Source organism: Falco biarmicus, chromosome 3 (genome assembly GCF_023638135.1).
Source record: "Falco biarmicus isolate bFalBia1 chromosome 3, bFalBia1.pri, whole genome shotgun sequence".
NCBI classification, from domain to species: domain Eukaryota; kingdom Metazoa; phylum Chordata; class Aves; order Falconiformes; family Falconidae; genus Falco; species Falco biarmicus.
This window is the reverse complement of record NC_079290.1, coordinates 23,035,215-23,059,011: the sequence shown is the minus strand read 5'-3', so window position 1 is coordinate 23,059,011 and position 23,797 is coordinate 23,035,215. Positions and strand designations below refer to the sequence as shown.

At 34.2% G+C, this 23,797-nt stretch overlaps 1 protein-coding gene across 3 annotated transcripts in view; it reads right to left on the bottom strand.

Annotated features, from left to right (window-relative positions):
- The window catches only part of CSMD3 (CUB and Sushi multiple domains 3), a 725,150-nt gene that overhangs the window by 352,263 nt on the left and 349,090 nt on the right, over window positions 1–23,797 (bottom strand). For all 3 annotated transcript variants that reach the window (XM_056333378.1, XM_056333379.1, XM_056333380.1), the window contains 2 exons: window positions 21,551–21,654; window positions 15,118–15,230 (listed from right to left, as the gene is read on the bottom strand). In XM_056333378.1, the coding sequence (XP_056189353.1) occupies window positions 15,118–15,230; window positions 21,551–21,654 (217 nt within the window). The remainder of the gene's footprint in view (window positions 1–15,117; window positions 15,231–21,550; window positions 21,655–23,797) is intronic.

Here is a 23,797-nt window from a genome sequence, read left to right as displayed (position 1 = left end):
GTATGCTGATAAATTGTAATACATTCCTTCCCACTCCCCTCTGCATAAGGTTGACAGATGTTAATATTAGAACATAAAGAGACATCAGAAAGGTGAGCATAATTTCAGGGGAAGAAGCAGATACTATGAAGGTTATGTACCATCTTTTCTGTATTGTTATTAAGGTTTCTCTGTGTTAATTAGATAATCTGAATGTTAGAGCGAAAATGTGAATTAAACAAAGAAGAAATTCTTAGTTCTTTTTATGTTGTGTTCCCTTTTACTCATACCTAGACTGAATGTACCAATAAATAGGTTCCACTGAAGTGCAAGTTACTTTCATATCACTTCCCTTGGCTAAGTCTGAATGGCACAGCACTCATCCTCTTAGTTTCTTCAGATCCCCTCTCTGAAATACCTTCTCAAGGAAGAATTTCAAACCCCATTTATTGAATTTGAAGAAGATTTTAGGGATTAGATGTTCAAAAATTACAGCAAGTATAAATTTTCAATGTTCCTACTTTAAATATGGAATAAACCCAGTTTGCAGCCCTATTTCCAAGAATTCAGTTCAGTTTTAAATAACATCCCAAATAAATCTTCTGTTAATTTCCATTATTATTAATTACTACTAACGTTCACCTACCAGGTTTTATTCTATTTGGCTTGTGAACTCATTTGTTTAATGTCATCTAATTAATTCCATCAGGTTAACTTCTGTATTTGCTCATTAATTTACATTAATATCAAGAGATTGTTGTCATAATCTCTCTTTAATTACCATTAAATAAAGTTATTGGTTATTGTACCTATTTAGTAAAGTTCATTTTCTTCTCAAATCGGTCTCTGTAACAATCCAAACAGTTCAAGTGAAAATTAAGTGACTAACAAAAGCAATAATCAAGATTAGTTAGTTTGCGGGCACATGCTCACACCTCTATATTTTCCCAAGTAATTTAGAATGCAGACTAAATTAATATTCTACCCTGTGATTTTGTATTTTTTCCTTTCTTATGAATCATTAAAAATAACAGAACAAAAATACTATCTAATGTCTCTCCAGTTCTATTTAAAAAGAAAAAAAAAATATAATTTGCAGAAATTAAAACAATTACCTTAATTGCCTTTCTGTAACATTGATGTTTCTTTAAACAACTTAAAATTTCCAAGACACAGCAATCTCAAATACTTCTCTCCTAAATCCCGGTTACAAAGAGTTCAAAACAGTTTCTCCAGACTCAGCTTAGCTGAGAAGTTAACTGTGTCCTTCTTTCATTAACTGTGTCCATCACCTGTCAACCAGCATTAATAGAGCATTCACCATAGAATCAGCAACTTCATGCAGTTGTACCTTCATGTAGGTAAAGTTCCAGGAACTGCCTCCCAAGTGCTCACTCTATTGACAAGCTAGGCAAAATAGCACGTTGTTTAATCTGCCAAATAACTGAACTGAGACATTTAATTCAAAATGTATATACATGTAATTCTTCTAGACTGTTCAGCTGACAAATACCTCTGTGAATGCACTTTATTTTTTTTTTTTAAATATTGAAAAGTGTTCCAGCTTGAAGGAATAGTTTCTTATTCCGTGGTAAAAGATAAATATGTGCTCTGGTTCTTACAAACCATAAAGGAACAGGTATTTTCGCAGTAGTTCTCAATGTTTCAGAACTAAGCCACATAAATTGTGTCCAAGGAATGCTAGATTGATATAAAATGTTTCTATTGCCAGTCATATGATAAGCAAGTTATAGTCAGAAGAGATTTAAAATAATATACAGAGGAATGACATAAAAGAATAAATGTGCAAATTTCCAGTTCAAAATCCTCATTTTTTCCTGCTTTAAAAAAGTATTAAAACTACCACATTTGTTTCCCAGATTATTTTCAGAATGATATAATTTATAAATAATGACAGTTCTATAGAAATTTTAGATGTACTGTGAAACTTAGAAACTAAATAAAAGAAAGACTTTCTCATGAAAAGTATAGAGCAAGCGTTATTTGTTCTCCCATTCCCTCACCACCCCCATTTAAAAGCAAGAAATATGTCTCTTGCCATTTTTTTTAATTTTTTTTTTTCTTTTCCTCCAGCACAGAATCATCCAGGTTGGAAGGGACCTTTGGAAATCATCTAGTCTAGTCCCCCTGCTCAAACAGGGTCATACACAGCAGGTTCCCCAGAACTATGTCCAGTCAAATTTTGAATGATATTCAAGGATGGGTACTCCGCAACCTCTCTGGACAACCTGTTCCAGTGTTTGACCATCCTCACAGTAATAGTGCTTTCTTATATCCAGATGGAGATTCTTATGTTTTAATATGTGGCAATTGCTTCTTCTGGGCACTACTGAGAAGACTCCCTGCTATGCCTTCTCCTCTCCTGGCTGAACAGCTCCAGAGACCTTGTCCTCTTCTCATATGAAAGCTGTTTCAGCCCTTTAATCATCTTTGTGACCCTGTAACTTGCTCCTGTAAGTCCATACATTTCTCATAGTGGGTAGCCTAGAGCTGGATACTGTATTCCAGATGTGAGTAACAGCAAATTACAGAATTCCTTCCTATGGTACATGTAAAAGTTCAAAACACACATAATATTCCACAAGATTTGGATGGGTAGAGAAAGCTTCAACTGCTTTTGTATACAAATAGAGATATATTATTCATATGGGCATACTTCATTAATTATTTTCATCAGAAGATACTGATATTTTGCTTATTTTTATTATTGGAACAGTGATCATTCATTCATTTGTTCTCTAATTCTCACAAGTGGCCTAACTATTTACTAACATGAAAATACTTTTTAAATTGTTCTGTCAGGTAATGTCAAATTCCAACTTTATCATTGTCTTAATCTAGTAGTCAGTTCCTAAATCCACAAGTGTAGAAGCTTGCACCTGAACTTCAGCGATTAAAGCAAAAAGAATTTCATTCTGAGTATTCCTTGTCTTTTTAGAGCGAATGAGACCAAGGACTGCAAAAAAAGCACTAAATTCTACAGCATGTTTTCTGGAAAATCATTAATTTCACCTAGTCATATCAGCTTGGAACTTCCTAGGGTTTCACCGACTTTCTCAGGTATTGAATCAGATTTCAAAACTGTTCCTGAAGCTAAAATGATTTTAGATCATGTACTCTCATCTTGTGTTACTTCAGCTGACCAGAAGTTCAGTCTTTACAAGTTCTGAAAGAGTTTTGATATAAAAAATATTCCAGCCTGGGGCAGGGGGGGAGGAGGGCGGGGCGTGGGAAGGGAACAGCAAAAAGGGAAAGAACATGTGTGGAGGGTGTGTAAAAAAAAGGCGGGTGTGAAGAAAACAGGGGGTAAGGGAGAAAGGAGCTGAACAGAGAAGAAGAGAGGGCCCCTGGCAAACAGAACTTTGCATGTAAATGGAAGGTCTTTACAACATCTGGAGAATCTATCAAGTGCAAATAAGAGAACATATGACCTGATATTAAAACACAGAAAATTAAATTAAACAAAACAGGCACATATTTTGAGCTGTTACTTAGAGAACAGTAAGGAAAGACTTAATGGTTGGATACCTTAGCACTACCTGGGAGCATAGGCCACTCCATCCAGTATTTTGTTTTTTTGATAAATTTAGATCTTTTTTTTAGTGTTTTGCACATACTGGAAGTGGTTAAATAAACAAAAAAAATGAAAGCTAAAGCCAAAAGACAGACGCCACCCTCTCCCCATGCATACACAACAAAACCAAAACTAATATATGCCAGGGGAAATTTTCTCTTCCATCAGCATCAACTGACCAGATGATACATACATAAAGTAACTGCCTTCACTGTTCAAGAGCTGTAAATTGATTAATTTTTAATCCCTTCTGAATTCCAAAAATATATATAAAAAGAAAAATCTTAGATTTAGAATACAGGGGGAGAAGACGATGGTCTACTTTTTCATCTGACAGCACAGAGACGAAGGCATACTCTCTCATGATACTAGAGACTGGATTTTTTCCTCACATTTTTAAGGAATTCAAACTCATGTTACATATCTCACAAATATTTCAGTAACAAATTTGTGGCATAATAAGGATTTTCTATTTGTCATTCTGGCATGTTTCATATATCATGAAATATTTTATGCTTACAAATACAACATGCAGGACTGAAAGAGAGGGGAAAGAAAAAAAAAAACAGAAAAGAACCCCCAACTTTCTGGCAGTCTTCTGAGAGAGACAGAGAGTACAATGGCTAATTCAAAAGTATAAGCCATTCATTACACATAACATGATTATGGATTTTAACTGAAGGATACAAGTTATTGTTTGTATTCTATGTGCATCCCTAATAGGTGTACTGAAACCCACATACTCAGTGCCTTATTTCATATGTATAATTTCTATAAGAGTATGACTGCATAGTAAACAAAACCTTTAATTTTAGATATAATGATGAAAAAGGATGTTCAATATGTATTTCAGATATTAAACAGGAATTACTGGCATATATAATCCTAAAGACATGTTGCAAGTTAAGAACGAACTGTCTATACTAAAGATTTTCTATAAATGCAAAAAAAAAGCACATCAAGCAGAATTTACATAATGTTTTCTGTGTTATAGAAACCAGCTTTTAATAAACTGTTGCTTCAGCACCTGCAAAATATGACAAGGATTCAATTGTACTGAAATGTTGGCAATAACATCAATTAAAATGAAAGTATGGACTCAACAGTACCTAAAATAATTTAACGCAAGGGCATTTAATGTTTAATGCACTACCTGCATACCATCTTTGGAAGTAAGCATCATCATAATAGTGAGCTGGTGCGCTAGTTTTGGCTGAGATAGGGTTAATTTTCTTCACAGAGTCTCATATAGTGCAATGTTTTTGATTTTTATTGAAAATAATGCTGATATCCCACCTATTGCTGAGCAGCACTTACACAGATTCAAGACCTTTTCTACTTCTCACACTGCCCCACCAGTGAGTAGGCTAGGGGTACTCAAAAAATTGGGAGGGGACACAGCTGGGACAGCTGACCCTAACTGCCCAAAGGGATATTCCATACTGTATGACATCATGCTCAGCAATAAAAGCTGGGGGAAGGAGGAGGCAGACAGGGACTTTCAGCGCTATGGAGTTTGCCTTTCCAAGTAACTATTTTGCATGACGGAGAACTGCTTTCCTGGAAATAGCGAAACAACTGCCTACCGATGGGAAGCAGTGAATTAATTCCTTGTTCTGCTTTGCTTGCATGTGCAGCTTTTGTTTTACCTATTAAACTGTCTTTATCTCAGTCCACGATTTTTCCCACTTTTACCATTTTGATTCTCTTCCCCAGCCCTGCTGTGGGGGGTGTGAACACAGCTGTGTGGGACTTAGCTGCCTGCTGGGGTTAACCCACAATATCTGGGCAAATATAAAGTTTTATAGCTCTTAGACATTTTCTCTGGAGATGTTACAAAAAATGCCAACCAACAGCAAACTGAAATAAAAGCCATCAATAAATGTAAGATACAGTGTACTCTAATACAATGCAAGTAATTAATAGAGGTTTCTCAAATCATGAAAATACATCATAAAAAGGCACTGTTGATGCAGTTGTTTTCTAGCATAACAGCACTTACATAATATAATTATTGACTTGAGAGGAGGGCGAGAAGAGCATTCTCATGGCATAATGCTTGGCAATATAGAAAACTCGTAAGTCCAAGCGAGAGAAGTGCTATAAACCTCGAGTGGTTATGGTGATTCTTCTGAGTGCTTTAACTGGAAACATTGTGAAAAACTCCATACATACACACACTTTAAATTTAAGTACTGGCTGTATTTTAAATATAGTGCCTACCTACTTGTAGCTATCCCACATACTGAAGTATACAAACCTTAACAAGTAGCTTCACTCTTCACCCAACAAGTAAAATGAATTTCTAGCGTTCTGTTCCATGAAATGCCAAAAGCTACAGAAATTTAGCAACCATGCCATGATGTTACTTCAGCAGACAAACAGGTTGAAATCTTGCTTCTGGCACCCTTTCACAAGCTGATGTAGCAGGAAATGCATCTTAATGTTTTCAAAGATGACATCATCAGAGGCTGCCAGACACAGTTTTTCACCACTTCAAGAAAACTGGTGCATTAGAGCCAAGAGGGTGACCTCCATCAACCCAAATTCAAGTGTGGTAAAAGAAGACTAATCAGGCATACCAAAATCTCACTGTTGTAAAATATGTGGAGAAAAGAGCTAGGCTTGAACAAAGGGATCACTAGTTGTGACCAAAACACAACAAAAGGCTAGTTGGTGGAGAACACAAAAAATATGTATTGTAAATATTGAAGTAAATTCATTCATAGATAAATAAGATTAAATATTGACGCAGAACTCTCTATTCGTAGGACCTATTAGAGCTCTTCAGCTCAAGGTATTGTAACTTACGATATCAGGTTAGGCTTTCAAATTCTACCCTTTGCCCTGGAGGATCTTTCCAAAAGCATGAATTGCTTTAATATCTGTCTATAGGAAATTCCTTTCAGTTACAGAGATAAAGTTCAGAAATGCTTTTAAGAAAATTTTCTCTTAACTCCTACAAATAAGCAGTTTTGGGTATATTTTTTACCCCCAAACCAGAGCTAAGTAGTTAGTTTCTTGTAACATATATGCTTAATACATAAGACAACAGAACCAAATGCAGTTAAGCACACACTGGAATGCTGAAAAACATGCCAGGCTAAGAGCCATTTAGCCTGGTGTCCTGGTTCAAGCAGTAGCTAATGCTTAAGGATGTAGCAAAAGATGACCTTTCTGTATTTAATGTATTCATATTGCTCAGCAGACTAGTGTCAGAGCAGAGAAAATCCTTCCACTCTTTATAGATAACACTATCACAAAAGGCTTGATTGCTAAATGCTTTTAATTAAATATTGTAAAGCAGAAAGGACAACCTACAGTTTTATTGAACAAAATTAAAAAGTCGTGGGAGTCACCTTCAAATAACAATTTGTCTGACCAGCTCTCTGCTTACATGAGGGAAGTTGAAGAAAAAGGATCATAGATTGTGTGTCATGGAAATAATTACCTTCTTTTTAACCAAACAAAACCATTAAGTAGAAATATGAATATTAAACTAAGTCTTGTTGAAGACAAATAACTTCATTTTATAAATCAACATGAAGGAACATAATATTAAACAATACTAGCACGCAGAGAAATCAGAATTAAAATCAATAATCAAAAAGAAGCAGCAAGCACCAGTAATCCAATATTTTGTGGAAAAAGGAAAGTGAAACAGTGGTAAACCACACAATTTCATTTTCTAAGGATATGCTTTTAGTCTGAAGACTAATTTTCACCAATTTAGTAAAGTTAATGGAAACACAAAAGTTTCTCAGTCCTCCAGAAATTATCCTAAAAGACAACAAAAAAACCCATCCCCAAAGGGATTTTGATGAATCACCTATTGAAGCACAGTTTATTATTAGTTCTTATATTACCTGACACCAGTGTATTTTTATTGAAAGATTAGAGTTACAAGCATTACTGGTAATAAATTATTGAAAACCTAAATTCCAGTAGCTGCATACAATTTTATAATTTTTTAACCTCCTATTATATGAAACTTTTAAGACATTCACTATAACGTAACCTGCACTTAACTTACGTACTTAGAAATACCATATATGAATTAAGTATATTGTTTTAAACATTTATAAATTACAAATTATGTAATACCATTTGGCTTTTCCTTGGATTATAAGTATATGTGGGTGTGTTTAAATAGACATGTGCATAGTAATACTGTTGCATGCAGTCTTGACTAAGACTGGACAATGCATGGGTAGAACAGCATTAGCTTTTTTATTCAAACTCCAATGCAAAACATGTATCTTGAGACAGACAGGAAATTTCTTATCAGTACGTCAAACTTTTCTAATAATGAATGTGAATATCAAAGACCGAAATGTCAAAAGACTGACTGGAAAATAATAGTAAATTAAAGGAAAAAAAATAATAAAAAAAGGCACAACCCCCCAAAAAATCTATCCTGATGGTATGCATCGAAGTTTTGAAATAACTTAGTTTCTAGCAGCCACATGATCATATGTAAAGCACCTGCCCAACAAAATACCTACCAACAATTCATAATTAAAAAAAAAAAAAAAAGTACTCCATCAGAAAGAACAACAGAATTTTCTTATTTGCCGAGATGTTTCTGTGGTCCTGTAAAGCAACAGCAGAAAACCTAAGGATTTTTTTGAACCATGGGTCACAGGAAAAGAGCTTGGGTTGGAGCCTCCTTAGACATACAACTTGAAGTATGGGTAGAAAAGCTTAAGGAATGTCTGACTTCCTCCTTTAAGTGATCTTAGTACTGTAGGACAGGGAGGTAAATACAGTGTCTGTTTTCAGAAAGAGTTCCAAGGGACATATGAAAAGTGCAGAGATGTAAAAATACTGGAAATTATAATCCAGAATAGTTGATTATCAGCTGATATCCAGCTGACACATGGATAAACATGATATCCACTAAGCAGCACGGCTTTTCTAAAGGAAAGTCATACATTAAAAGCCTACCAATGCTTTTCAGAGAGATTGGTCTGCACAGAGATGAGAGAAATCCAGTTTATGTAGACTATTTGCACTTCCAAAAGGCATCTGAGGAAGTGCAATTGGAAGGTTCTTACAGAGATGAGGATCTCTGTCATAGAAACACACTTAAAGTGTAGGTAATTGATGGTAGAAGTAAATGATCAGTTCTTCCAGAGAAGAGAAGGCACTAATGGAGCTCTTTAGTATCTAACCTGTTTTAATGAATAAGCAGTAAAATAGTGGACTAAATACACTCTATTTTCTATCAAAAGCATGAAAAGGCATCAGTCAAAGCTAGTAAAACTACAGTGAACAAAAGGAAATATTTCTTAATTGGAATGTCCTTGCCATAAAATATTCAGGATACTAGAAGTGTTTACAGTTTAAGAGGAAAAGTCATGGGTGAAAAAAATCTGTCAGGAGTTACTTAGTATAAACAGACTGGATTTAGAAAGTCTCTGTGCCACAAACTGTTAAGAGTGTAGGGAAGCATTATGAAGAAGTATCACTATATCATTGATTGCTCTCTTATGCGATGCTCAGTTAAATGGATCTTTATTGTGACTCTGCACAGCTGTTCTCATATTCTTATAATCTAGGGATTACAAACAGGATCTCCTGTACCTTAAGTTGAATACATTATTTGAGAAATGAAGATTAATAAAACATTTGGATAATACTGACAGTGTAGGGTCAGGAAAACCTTGCAGTGAGTTGTGGCCAACAAAGCAGGAAAATATGAAAGTAAAACACAACACCAATTTTCACCCTGGCAGTAGATAAACAAGGAAGGTGCCCCAGGTTTCTGCAGTGGGTGCCCTTTGATTAACATGTTTAAGAGAGATCTGAAATAAGAATGAACTTGAATTACAAAACTTGTCAATAACACACTTGCAGCAGAAATGCAATGAGGTACAGAGAAAGCTGTGCTGTATTCAAGAACTATTGGTTAGTGGGGTTGCATAAAAAACAGTGTTTTACTTTATAAATACAAAGCAGTGTTTGTATTTGATAATTTGAATTAATATGAGACTTCCAAGGTTTAAAATAATTTGCATCAATTTAGCACAGGAGGTTTTGCCATTAGTGTGAGCTTACACTTATTCTTTCTGCAAAATGAAGTTAGGATGCACAAAGAATAGAATTGAGGGTATTAAAACCTAATTAGATTAATCATTGGCATGATCTCATCTAGTTACTGCACCACAAAACACACAGAAACAAAATAAACACATAAGAAACAGAGAGGAGAGTGGGCACTAAGGCAACAGAAATAATCAGAACAGTGAAAATGCCACAAAATAACATAAACTGAAATGGATAAGACTGAACAGTTCAGAAAGGGAAGTGTGACAGTTTTAATTCCTGATTTTGACACACAGAAAGTACAAAAGCTTCACTTCCCTCTTTCCTCATAGAAGAAAGATAAAGTAGTATTTAACAGAAAGAAAAAAAAAAAGAAAACAAAAACTGTCTTGTGAACCCCCAAATTACACAATGAAACTCTCCACAATCTCACAGACTTCAGTAATTTAAGTGTTCTAAAAATTCATCTAATATGAACAAAAATTAAAGCTGTATTTTTCTTGGTAGAATGAACATAAAGGTATATGTTTCACAGATAAAGTACTCTTACATTTTGTTGAGATGAGACCTACCTGAAGCCTGTATTATGGCAAGTGTATCTTACTTTGCACATACTTCCAAAATACGTTTGCAGACACAGTTAGAGGATTAACACTGGATTAAGCTATCTATCTAATTCAGATCATTTACTGTTCTGTCACCAACAGGCAAGCAAGTTTTGCTGTGCAGCTAAGTTATGGAAAAATACCTCTGTGCCATCTGTGACAAAAAAAAAACCCCAACACTCAGATGTGTCTGCAACTCAGTGCTCACTGTTGTAAAAATAGGACAAAATGTGGATCACAAACTCCAGAAGGCTATTCTAGGCTGCAGTAGTACCCCAAGCATGCAGGAACACAAGTCAGACTGGTTGAAGCAAAATAAAAATTATGCTTTAAAGAAAAATAAATCTTTTGAAGTACTGGGTGCCACAGCGTAAGCCCCATATCCTAAAATTAAATCAACAACGCAGAAAATTGAATAAACAAATCTACTTTGCTGTGAATTCACTTTTTACCTACACTCCTATCTAGCTTGGCATCTTAGACAAGCCTTTTCCAAAACTTGTCATTACACTCCAGTAGAAGTAACCTTCTTCAACGTTATTTTCTTATGTAATTAAAATTAGAGTATGTTTGATGTATTATTATAGTTAACAACAAAACCACACAGATTTTGTCCCGATAGGAGGAAGAGCTTACAGGACCTCCTACTGACTTAGGAGGCTTTATTAGTGTGTAGCAAGTTATTTGGAGAAAAATAAAACATATACCAAAAGAAAAAAACATATCCCTCAGATCCAACCACTGCTCAGAAACTGTGGGTGTGATATCAGGATTACAGTTAAGAGTTCTCATGTATAATTTTCCAAGAACTATAATATTCCATTGCTAGATTCTCAAACAGTTTTTTCAAAATGAAATAAGGTCAAGATTCTTCAAAATCTTATGACCTTATAAAAATGGGTCTCTAGGCTTTGAAGGCTACACCACAGTTTATCCATTTGTCTTTTATTTTGCGCAGCTGTTTTTTCCTCAATTATAGAGGAAGACCATTTATTTTCAGTCTTTAAATATCTTTGAGATTGTTCCTCCTCTATTGTTTAGATAGATACTTCTTTCTTCTTCACCACGATTTTGGTAAAAGAAGTGCTACTGTCACAATATGGCACTATTTCCTGAAATGCTGAATGATGCAAAGTATTCATGCAACTTGTCATCAGTAATAACTATTATTTTGTAGTTTCCTTTCATAGCATTAATGTGGGAAGCCTAAAAAGAATCCACTATTTCGTTGTTTTATTTGATAATAATATGAACACCATATGTATGAGTACTGATCTCATAAGTAAAGGGAAGACTAGAGTTTTCAAATAATCCCCAAAATTATGACTTGGAAATAATGCACTTAAAATTTCAGATTGTTTAACATCCCATGTTTTCACATAAAAAAAAAAAAAAAAAATCTACACATATATCTGAAGGATGAAAAGAAAACAGCTTACAAACCAGTGAGTTAACAGGTAAAATATATCTGTAATGAGGCAGTGCTTGTATCTCTGTACTGCCCATTCCCGATATTTATTATTTCACCTTTGTAAGTAGTTTTATGTTATGGGATACTGTAAAAGGAATTTCAAAACAACAGCAACAAAAACTTACTTACTTTAAAATACTCTCTCCAATGTTTAAATCTCTATCTTGCATTTAAATAATTATAATGGGATCTAGCTATTAAAACCATAAAATAACTTCATATGCAACATCTTAATCTAGAAGAAGAAACAGATTTTTATTATTTCACAAAAAGACTTAGTAGATTCTCTCAAATGACAAGACATATAAAAGAGAATAAACTGTTATTTCCTGTGATAACATAAATTTAAAATAATTCTTCAGTGAAAAACCTACTAATGCAGAGTTATTTAAAAATTAATTTGTCTATTTCTATCATTTGAAATGATATCACATATTCAATTCTATCCAAGTCATAAAGGATGTGACCTTCTACCTTACACCCTGACAAATATACCATTTTGGAGGACAATGAGTAAATGGCACTGGGTAATGACATCCCACAACCTTCTGTTCCTCCTGTCATATTCCATGTAGGACTTAGGACAATGCATATTCTTGAAAATGTCTGCAAGACTCAAACCTAAATGTCAACTAAATTGAAGAATGTCTTGATGAATTTTGATGGGATGAGGCATGTACATCTCCACTACCTCTGTAATTACTTGAGTCTCAGGATGCACAGAAGCAGATATTTAGGCATCCAAACATTTTAGTAGGAACTTATTTTAGCTATTAGGAAGTACTGTGATCGAGTACATTATCAAGTAATTAGGTCTGATATAAAGAATCCTGCAAAATGAAACAAGAGAAGATACAGTATCCATAATATCTATAACAATTTCATTGTGGTTTAGTGTTTTTACTTTGGACAAGTTTTATCAGGTCCTGATAAATACCCATTAGGAGCTGCAGCACATGAGGAATGCTATTCCCAATACTATTCAAGTGCATCTTATGAATTACCTTAAAGGAACGTAATTTGTGCCTTTCAAGATTGCTCTGTGATGAATAGTAAAGCAAAGGGAGTGGGAATGTTCAGAAGAAGATTCAGTTCAGTAAATACATTGCTGGAACTAATCTAAAATGCTAATGTAGTTGTAGCTTTTATGTAAGCAGAAAGTTACAAGATCTAAATATTTAATATATATAAATAGATACAGTATCAGCCATAGTTATATGTCTGAGTGGATAGCAGAAATTGTGAGGTGGAAGAGGACAAGTTATAAGAACAGAATTTTATCTAGTCTATTAAAAAGAAATACAAGCAGTTGGGCATACATTCTTAATAATTCATATAGTCACTTAAAAAGTCTCTGACCCTGACTTCCAGAAATCACAATTCTTTTATGTAATTCTGAACATTTTTGAGAGAAAAGTCTTTGCAATTTTGTGATTTTAGTAAAGAAGGCAGTGATACGCCATAGCCCTGAATGCACTGTTCTAACTCAATTAGCCAGTTTACCTCACTGGACTTTCTCTCAACTTCCAATTTGTCAGAGTTCCAAAAATTCATTTGCAAAACAGCTGCTTACCCAAAATACTATGTATTTAGACGTCTCTTTTCAGATCCTACCATCATTAACAGAAAGGACTTAAATACAAAGAAGAACCACCAACAACAACAAAAAAGCAGCCTCCTAAACCTGCCTCCCCATTCCCATTTTATTTAAGGAAACATTGCCTGGTTTCCAGCATTGCTGATGAATATGTACTCCCAGGGATCCAAGCAAAAGCAACTGATATAAAAAAAAATTATCCCATACTCTACATTGGGGAAAAAAACACAGCAAAACAAAACAAAACAAAAAAAAGCCCACTACACGGTGCCTATCTACTGAATGCTTGATGCATTCAAATGGTATTTAGTGAACTAGTGTAAAGTACAAGTGCAGGGAAAGAGAGAAATACGGACTCAATATCTAGGTGTGCAATCACAAAGTTGATTATATGGAGATAAGATTGTGAATGTTCACCCCTTCTGTCCCCTTCTGACTATTCACATTCTATTAATTTTCTTCTTGAAGAACTACTGCTTCTAAGAATAAATGTAACTCATGAATAAAACAAGACATTGGTATATTGTAAGACACTAGATAATAATACTCTACCTTCTGCAAACTACAATTGTTGCAAGTAAAATTAACCTTACTAGAAAATAATTCTGTAAATAAAGGAAACATCTACTTGAGCTATGCAAATTATTCTGAGTTAAGATCTAAAAAGCTTCCTTTTCCATTCAGCTATGGCTCGTGTTTTGTTATATTAACAAATTCTCAAACTTATTTATAGTAATAATTTCTATTGCCCTTTCAACATCTGGAATGTGGAAATCCTGGATCTTAATACCTACCATACAACAAAGTAGTAAGATCTTTCTGTCTTTGTCCACTAGATCTGAATATCAAGAGAACACAAGCACATTCATGCTGTATCAATATGGACCTTAATATACATGAACAGGCAAAGAAAAGTTATGGACAGAAAAACCCCAGCAAGTCACATTGTAGCGGTCTGCTCCCAATATGCTTATTCACTCAATGTGCCTATCCTCAACACCACCTCCATCTCCAATACACATGGTTGTTGGTTTAACTTTTACCTTTCATCTCTCCCCTTGTGATGAATAATCATGCTTTCTATTATCTGGGTTTGGTGGTAGGCAGGAACCATGCAATTTAGAAATTTGTTGCAAGAAATACATGCAGCTATGTTAAATCTAATACAAAAATAATAAATACAACTAATCCTGTCATAATACAGAAATGCATATATATATATATACACACAATTCTTTGGTTTTTGATTCCTTCTGCTGTTCATGGTATATGAAAACTTTATGTTCTCCCAGAAGCATCAAATAGTAACAACTGGTTTATGTTACACATTATAGATCCCTCACATTTTAAGACCATAAAGCACATGTTAGTAAGTAAGTTTGTCTTGGCCCAAAACTCATAAGTAATTCAAATTCTTTGTTTGCAGTGGAGTTTTTTCTGTTGTAGTAAGCATGATTAATTTTCAAAAAAATGTAGGAAGTATTAGTTTCCTTTAACTATTTATCTTTAACTAATCACAGAATAATTTTATTTTATTTTTTTTAACATGAAATAACAGAAAACAAATATAAAACTCTATGCCAAAAAACCAACTGTTTTAAGGACACATAAAATAAAAAGCGTGCAGTTCCATGTGACATAAGACCTTTAAAGAGAACAAATTTATTTTTCGTATTTTTTCAACTCAGTTTGCATTTTCTTGTTTTTAAGACTGACAGAACTGAAAATGGAATACATCCCCTAATATAACAGAAAAAAAACCCATAATATTTGCTTCATTTTTGGTACAACATTAAATAAGTTTCCAATAATGTATTGTTACCTTTGTAGTTAACCTTGAAACCAATTGAGCCCACACTTTCATCCGTTTGAAGATGCAGCCACATCTGATTGCTCATGCTCACAATTAAGTCTGGTACAAAGCTTCCAGTTAACCTACAGATACAAAAAAAATATTTTTGTAAAGCCATTAAATAACTAGATTATTTTTTTTTCCTTTTTGTAAGGGATCTAAAATAGGTTATTTCTTTGGTTTGTTTTTAAATTCATTGTATTCAGCTCACGCTAAATTAGTTATCTCCTGGCTGGTCAGCCAATATAGCTCTCAAGGTTCCAACAACTGCAGATTTTATAGGAGTACATGAACACAAAAAACTACTGCTTATGTTGTATTGAAATATTTCATCTCACTTTCAGTTGCTGGTCCAGAAAGACCTGCATCACCCCTGCTCCTTATCTGGCAGTCCTGTGTACATGACTCAGGTAGAGGCAAGCGAGCATCAAATAGCACTAGAAGCCCATAATGAGACACTACATTTATTCTTCCAAAAATAAAGTATTTCTCTGGTAGACAGTTAGAACACACGCATTGCAGATATACAAGAGGAAGTTGTTGTTATTCTTAAATGGCAATACTATTATGAAGGTCCATATGTTCCCAACACTCTTACCTCCCTTCATCACCTCTACAACAGTGGAAGAGCTTGCCTGTCTGACTCAGCTGATGTTCATTCCTTCATTAACTAAAACACCAGATACCACACCTTTAAAGCCTCCTTAGGTTACAGGATGCTGATTAATTAGAAAGAATTAAACTTGTTTCTTTCTTTTTTTTTCCACTTTTCACATTGCTTTCAAAAATTTGCAAGTCAATGCAATCCTAAATGTTCATTCTGTTTGCTGAATGAAATAGTGTGATAGCAAAAAGGAAAGGTTGTGAAGGCTGCAGTCATATATTATATTGCACTTTTCCCCAAAACTTTGTCTCAAATTTGGTAAGAGTTTATCAGCTAAAACGGAATTTTGCATTCTTGTAAAATGGATCACAAACACAAGACTGTATGAAAGTGAAAACTGTTAATTGTTTTGTTGGGTTTTTGGTTGTTTTTTTTTCAGCTCTAACCATTCTTTAAAGCTAGCTGAAACTTCAAATGGACTGTTTTAAATATACTTTGCAGTTAATTTTAGTTCTTCCCTCTGGTCTTTTTTAGCTTGTTTCTGTATTAAATACTCTGCTGTGGGAGAAATTCATGTCTATTTCCCACATCTGTGTTCACAGATGGAGTGACTACAAAGACTCTTGCCAGAACTGAACAAGTAAATGCCTGGCCAAAATAATGTACTAACTGCTCATTCCTGTACTAAGGGAAAGCTTCTTCGGTGAGGTCAGTCTTTGCCAAATTAATAGATTAACAGGATGCTCCTCAGAAACAACAGTGATGTAATGGCTAACAGCGTTTTGTTATTGTCACTGGTGACTGACTGTCCATTTTGTGAATATTAAGGCCATTGGGAATATTAATCTCTTTGTTGTGTCAGAGAAAATAATTCCTATGATAAACAGCCATAAATCTTTTATCATTTCTAATTTCTGAAGCCAATTACAAATATTTTTTTTAAATGCATACAGTTTTCAGACACAATATTTTCAATTAAATAGTACAGGGAGAAAAATATCATTTCAAAATGCATTTCTGAAAATAAGAATCAACCAACAGATCACAGAAATCACTTGTTGCTCTTTTTTAAGTGCTTAGGTGTCTCTGTACAATATTTGGGAAGACTGGGGCCACAGAGCAGTTAGACCTAGAAATAACGGGATTATGTGAAGGAAGCTATTTAAAGTAATAATGAAATTCTGCAGTTATGAATTATCCTTTCTTTCCTCCTGGGGTTTATGTGACTTCCTCTAGGCTGGATTCATTGCCTAGATTCCTCCCCTGGAAGTAAAGTCTTACACCTTCCCTTTCAAAAGCTGAGCAGTGAACACTGTCAACAGTAGAAACAGAAAGAGATGATTATGATGTCTCCCTTTTTATTAAACAGCTTAACACTTGTGACACTAAGCAGGCTGTTTTCCACCTCTTCCTCTAGGAGTCCAGAACTACCCCTCCCACATACTAGTAACATTCATTCCCTCTGAGAGAGTGCACTGAAGACTAGGTTAGAGGATATTTAAAAGACTGCAACACTTTCCATCTGCTGCAGATGATCTGTAATATGGGAGATTGGATACGCGTGTACCCAACACAGCAAGCACACTAAAAGAGTGAGTTTCATGCCTTGTGCACTGGATTTTCCAAGTGTGTGTTATAGGAACCAGCGCCCAGAGGCATATTACATTGAGTCACCTGCAGCAACTGTCAGACCAAGGTGTTGAACACAGATTTCCAAGTATCCTGAAAAAGTGCTGTGATTGATGTATGAAGAAGGATCTATCACCATTTCTTTGCCTTCTTCCCCTCTATCCTTTGGTAATAAAACTTAATACTGCTCCACCCTGCAAAGGTTTTAGTTCCATAGGAAAGCACTACGGACGCCTTCACTTCAGTCATCTTTTCAAACACACAAAAAATGTATTCCATTCAGATTTAAGTTCAATTAGGTGCTAGGTTTACTAGGCTGGAGCAGTCTGTCATGCAGCTGGGTACATGTATATGGGCACAGAATTATAGGCACCCAGGGAAACTTAATGGCAAGTACTGAAATGGCTTTTGAGTTCAGCTGCTTTTCTGATTAGCATCAGCAGAGTAGGAATTATCAGGACTACAAATCTCAATTTAGCAAGCATAATTCTATCTAACTGACACTTAAATTCAGTTTTTGGTTCTGAACTTTCCTATCTAGAAGTGCCCAGTAAAACTAGTGGACTAAACACTTTGATAGGTTTCCTGATTAACTTTGATAAATTGGAAGATACATGTTTTCACATCATTTACACATAAAAAAGATGTAATCAAACCAATGTTCTTCAGCAGTCTGTTGAGGAAAGATAATTATTCTAAAATTTTAAATCCCAAAATTAAATCATACGATAGCTTATTCATTTGCTATGCGTCATACCTCAGGCAAGTCTGCATGGCTTACAGGAGAAAAGATTTATTTGTTTTTGACAATATTCAGTTATTTTTCATCTTCCTTGTAATTTTTTTAATACTTTTTAATCCTAATAACTTTGACATTGATATTTCTGATCATAGAATAATCAGAAAGAATTCTACTGGTAAATAAAAATAATATATGTGTGGTTGAGTATACTATGTTATTTAATATTAAAACTCCACAAATTAACTGGTGGATTTTTTGCTTTTCCAGGATCTCCATAGTAATAATTCGTTATAAGTATTTACCTACTTATTTACAGAACAGATTTTCTTCTTGTATATTAACACTTGATAATTCTAATTAACTGCTTTATTAAAATTATTCAGAATTCCTTTATATTCATGAGAAATTTAATCCTGTTTAATCCTGTAATTTCATAATTTCTCCCCAACATAAGTCTCATCATCAGATATACTTTTATAAAATACAAATATCTTTAATGAAATAAAATCTGGACAGAGTGCTTTCATCCATTACTGAAAATATTAAATATCATTTCACTGTGTCTCAGTGTGTTACTGTAATTCAGGTTCCAATGAGAAACAATACTTTAGTTAAATGTTAATAAGACCTGAATTGGTACTTAATAAATGTTCTTTCCACATGAGAGAATATTCAATATAGTTTAGGAATCTAAGAATGTCTGAAACTGAATTCCAGCATTATCAGAAATATATTTTGAAGGCTTAGCACTGTTTCTAAAATAGAAATTACTGTACTTCCCCAGTTTTCAAAACTATTATTAGCAACAATTAACACATCTACAGTCCACTGAAGAAATTTTGCATTATTCTAAAGTAATTGCACCTGAAATATCTGGCCAAGTGCTGGTTTCCTCACAAGAATCATAGAATCATTCAGGTTGGAAAAGACCTTTAAAGTCATTGAGTCCAACCATTAACCCAGCACTGCCAAGCCCACAGCTAAACCATGTCCCAAAGTGCCACACTTACACATCTTTTAAATGCCTCCAGGGATGGTGATTTCACCACCTCCCTGAGCAGCCTGTTCCAATGCTTGACCACTGTTTCAGTGAAAAAAAATTTCCTAATATCCAGTCTAAACCTTACCTGGCACAGCTTGAGGCCATTTCCTCTTGTCCTATCACTTGATACTTGAGAGAAGAGACTCACACCCACCTCACTACAGCCTCCTGTCAGGTAGCTGTAGAAAGCAGTAAAGCCTTCCCTGTCCCTCCTTTTCTCCAGACTAAACAACCCAATTTCCTTCACCTGCTCCTCATAAGACTTGTGTTCCAAACCCTTCACCAGCTTCGTTGCCCATCTCTGGACACACTCCAGCACTTCAAAGTCTTTCTTGAAGTGAGGGGCCCAAAACTGAACACAGGATTTAAAGTTTGGCCTCACCAGTGCTGAGTGCAGGGGGACAATCACTGTCCTTGTCCTGCTGGCCTCACTGTTTTGGATACAAGCCACGGCGCTGTTGGCCTTTTTGGCTACCTGGGCACACTGCTGGCTCATGTTCAGCTGGCCACCAACCAGCACCCCCAGGTCCTTTCCCCCCAGGCATCTTTCCAGCCGCTCTTCCCCAAGCCTGTAGCACTGTGTGGGCTTGTTGTGACCCAAGTGCAGGACCCAGTGCTTCAACTTGTTCAACTTCATAAAATTGGCTTTGGCCCATTGATCCAGCCTGGTCAGATCCCTCTGCTAAGCCTTCCTACCCTCAAGCAGATCAATGCTTCCTCCCAACTTGGTGTTGTCTGCAAACTTACTGAAGGTGCAATCGATCCCCTTGTCCAGATAAAGTTATTAAACAGACTGAATAGAACAGGACCGAATTGATAGAACGATTACAAAAAGAATCAAAAATAGGAGGTCAGATATCCTTTGAAGGAATAATAAGCAGGAATTCATGATGTAAATCTGCAAATCCTGAAATAACTGTATCTCCTCAAACTGTTTCTCCTCAAAGTTCTGCAATTAATAATATTAATGAGATTAAATTAGGAAAGGAAAAGGTAGGTAAACATAAGTTTTAGGGTACTCAAACCAAACAAATTCTTGACTTTGTTCTCATAGTGAATAATGGAAAGTTACAATATGTAAAAATAGTATTAATACATTTCCATTAAATATACTGCAGGGAATATCATTATAAGGAATACTAATTTTGCTATTTGGGTTTTGATTAAATAGATTTTTTTTTTACTAAACATTTATCACATCTGTGCTGTTCTTATCTCTGTTTTAAATTTCTAACTCATTTGAACTAATAGTACCATAAGGTAATTACTGAGAGGCCAGTATATTTTAAAATAACAGCTAAATATTATTTGGCATTTTCCAAATTTATTTTCTAAATAGCAGACAATCTCTTATGGGTAAAATATTGTTTCTAAGAAATAAACAACATTTTTGTTATTTTTTGCATAAAACTGAGTCAGATTTGAAAAAAACCTAAATACAATGTATTTTAAGGGGCCTTCATTTCTCCTAGAAATCATTGAATTATTTACTTAGAATTGGAGCTACATAAAGTGACATACTACAGGTAATGCCTAATTACACTGTCCTGCATATTTTCAAATGACTGGGGAATAAACAGGATTTCACAGAATCACTGGATTATATTGCCATCTTCAAAATTTTACAAGGTAATACATTTCTGAATTTGTCTTCTTGAGCCTTTTGTTATTATTATAAGACCAGTTACCATCACAAGGTAAGTATTTAAGAAATATATATTCTGAAGTTAATGAATGGCTGTTAAGTCTATATGTGTATCTACATGCATATCTGGGCTCACACATTCTAGAAGAATGCTAATGGATGATAAAAATCTTATTTAATTCTCAGTGTTGTCTGATTTGTAATCACATGTTATTTAAGTAATATCCTGTTCAGATCTTCTCTATATTAATTTTCTTTACTATACATACACATTTTTTGAGTTACCTACAATAGTCAATAAGCATTTGAAGGTCAAGATGCCATAGTATATCTTTTGTCATACTAAGCTTGCTAGAAGATTGTAGAAGTTTATGTATAAGTCATCCATTTATCTATTTTCAATTATGTTCTTATACGATTTTAATTTGGGAACACACTTACAAAAGGAGCACAACAGCCCCTAAAATTTACATATCTACACATGAATGTACAGGCTACACCTTTTAGATTTTCTGATTTTAGTTTATCTTATTCTTCTCTGATGTCTAGCCCATCACTTTCTGACTTCAGAACAGTAAACATGTAACAGTGTATTTAAACTGTTACCTTCAGTAATTTTAGAGGCTCGGTAAGATTAATTTCTGTTGAGATTTGCCTGATTCTAATCACTATTTACTCTCACCATAAAACACATTGATGTTATTCTGTAATGCATAAAAATTTTAAATGCAAAAGACTTACACTTGAAGCACAGTTTTAGGATCACCCACTTCTCCTCCATCACCAATTGTCAGTGTGTCATAGCCAATCTCCAGATCAAATTCTTCAAAATTTATCTGAATAACCTAGGAAATAAAAGAAGTAAATATATATCAGAAATAAAGAAACATACTTGCAAGATCAGTCTGTAAATAAGCTTTTCAGCAGTGTAAATAAGAGATTTTTCAATAATTACATTTAACTTTAGCATATTTTACAATAAATTTCTGTAATAAAAACAACAAGTTTGGTTCATGAAATATGAATTATAAGAACTCTCAGGTATCATCACTCTGCTGACATCCTCAAAGCACTGTCATTTCACTTATTTATGTAGTTTTAAAATGTTTACTACAGTTCTGCATAATTGCATTACCTTTCTACATCAATCCAGCCTGTCCAGATTCCTCTGAAAATGTAAGTTCCTTTATAAGTGTTTCTAGATACATTTTTTTTTTAATTAGAGTTGACCAGAATAAAAAATACATAACTTTACTCATATAATTAAGGTTCAAAATACTTTCTTCATTTCACTGCTGAAATCTAAGATCTTTTCCATTATTTTTTTAATAATTCTAACAAATAAAAAAGTAAGAGAACTCCATGAAAAATATCTGACTCATTAGATAATACTGTGAAACATGAAAAAAATAACTATATTTGATTTTTTTGTTCAATTCATAGTCTTCGGCTTGAATCTTTCCACTGATGTCTGATGAATTCCCAAATTATTTGCGATTCTGTTGTAATCTAGCAGGTTATTGGTTGCTCTGATGGATCTGAAATTCTTTTCTTTATTCTGAGATAAAGAAAACTTTTTTATTTTCAATCAAAATAGATGTACATGTAAAAAAAAAAAAAAGTGTATTTGTTTTTTCTGCTTTAACTTTTTTCAGAGAAGCATGTTTTATTAAAAGATTTCTGGACCATTCTCTTTGTATCTCACCTAAAACAGTGATAATGGGATAGGTATCACTTCAAAAAAGTGTACTTGTATAAAGCCACACACGCATAAATTAGTCTACATCTGTCCTGTATAATATTCGGTGAAACACTCACATTTTTAAGGCAAGAAGTAGTAATGAACTAATTAATAAGCTTCATAATTTAATAATATATTAAAATAAATTATTATATTATAGTAACTGGCTATAAAAAATTGGAATGTTAACATATGATAATCTTATTCTTGCAGTTGTTATAACTGTTATTTCTTCTTAAAACTTTCTGGATCAACTGTAAATTAGAAAATGCTGCAACTTTGTACAAAACTGGCTGTAGTAAAACAGAACCAGAAACAGTACCACCAAATAGGATCATATTTTATGTATAGGAAAAAGTCAACTGTTACTGTTTGAGCCAGTAAATCATTTTGCATACCATGCATACCTCTGCTGAAAGAGGGTTAGAAACAGCTAGCAATAACTACTCCAGACATGTTATAGTACAAATTAAGCATTTCATAACTCCAGGTCATTAAAAGGTAAGCAAACAACTGCATGTAACCTACTAATAACCCATTTCAAGAGGCTTAACATACCAAACCTGATCTGTCAAGCAGTAAAAACTTTGGATTTGGTGAAGTAAACTTGCCATTTGTTAAGCAAATGTGCTGGTAGATTGAAACGTGAAGACATTCAGTTTTAAGGGAATTTGCACAAATGGAGCAAAAGTAACATATAGCAACAGCAGAGGTGTCAATATCCAACATGTCAGAGGTAGTAAACTCATTTACTATATATGTAGTACATAAGCATTTATGTGTCTGTGAAAACTGTAATTCTTTTGGAAATTCATCCTCTGCTCTTATTCTTTGACATGCGAAGTACACAATGTACAATACAAAATGTACTTGAAATCTTCACAAATATGCCTGAATGGCAAGAAAATAAGTACTCTTAGCAATAAGATATCTTTTCAGAGTCCTTGTTTTACAATGTCAGATTTACTTTGATCAGACTCAAAGATGGCTGGATTTGGCATTGCTCATTATTTTGATTATTCTCTTTAGAATACTAAAAAGGTGTTGTGATGATACTAGCATTTAAAGTTGAGTGTGCTGGAACATTTCAAAGTAAACTCTGAGATTTAGGCAAGACAAGTAAATAACATACAACTTTGTAATAAACCTGTCAAAAATTCTTCTTTTACCAGTCATCTAACGTCTTTGTCTTTTTTTGTTTTTCTGAAAAAATTGTAAATGGCAGCCTAAGGGTAGGTGGCATCCTT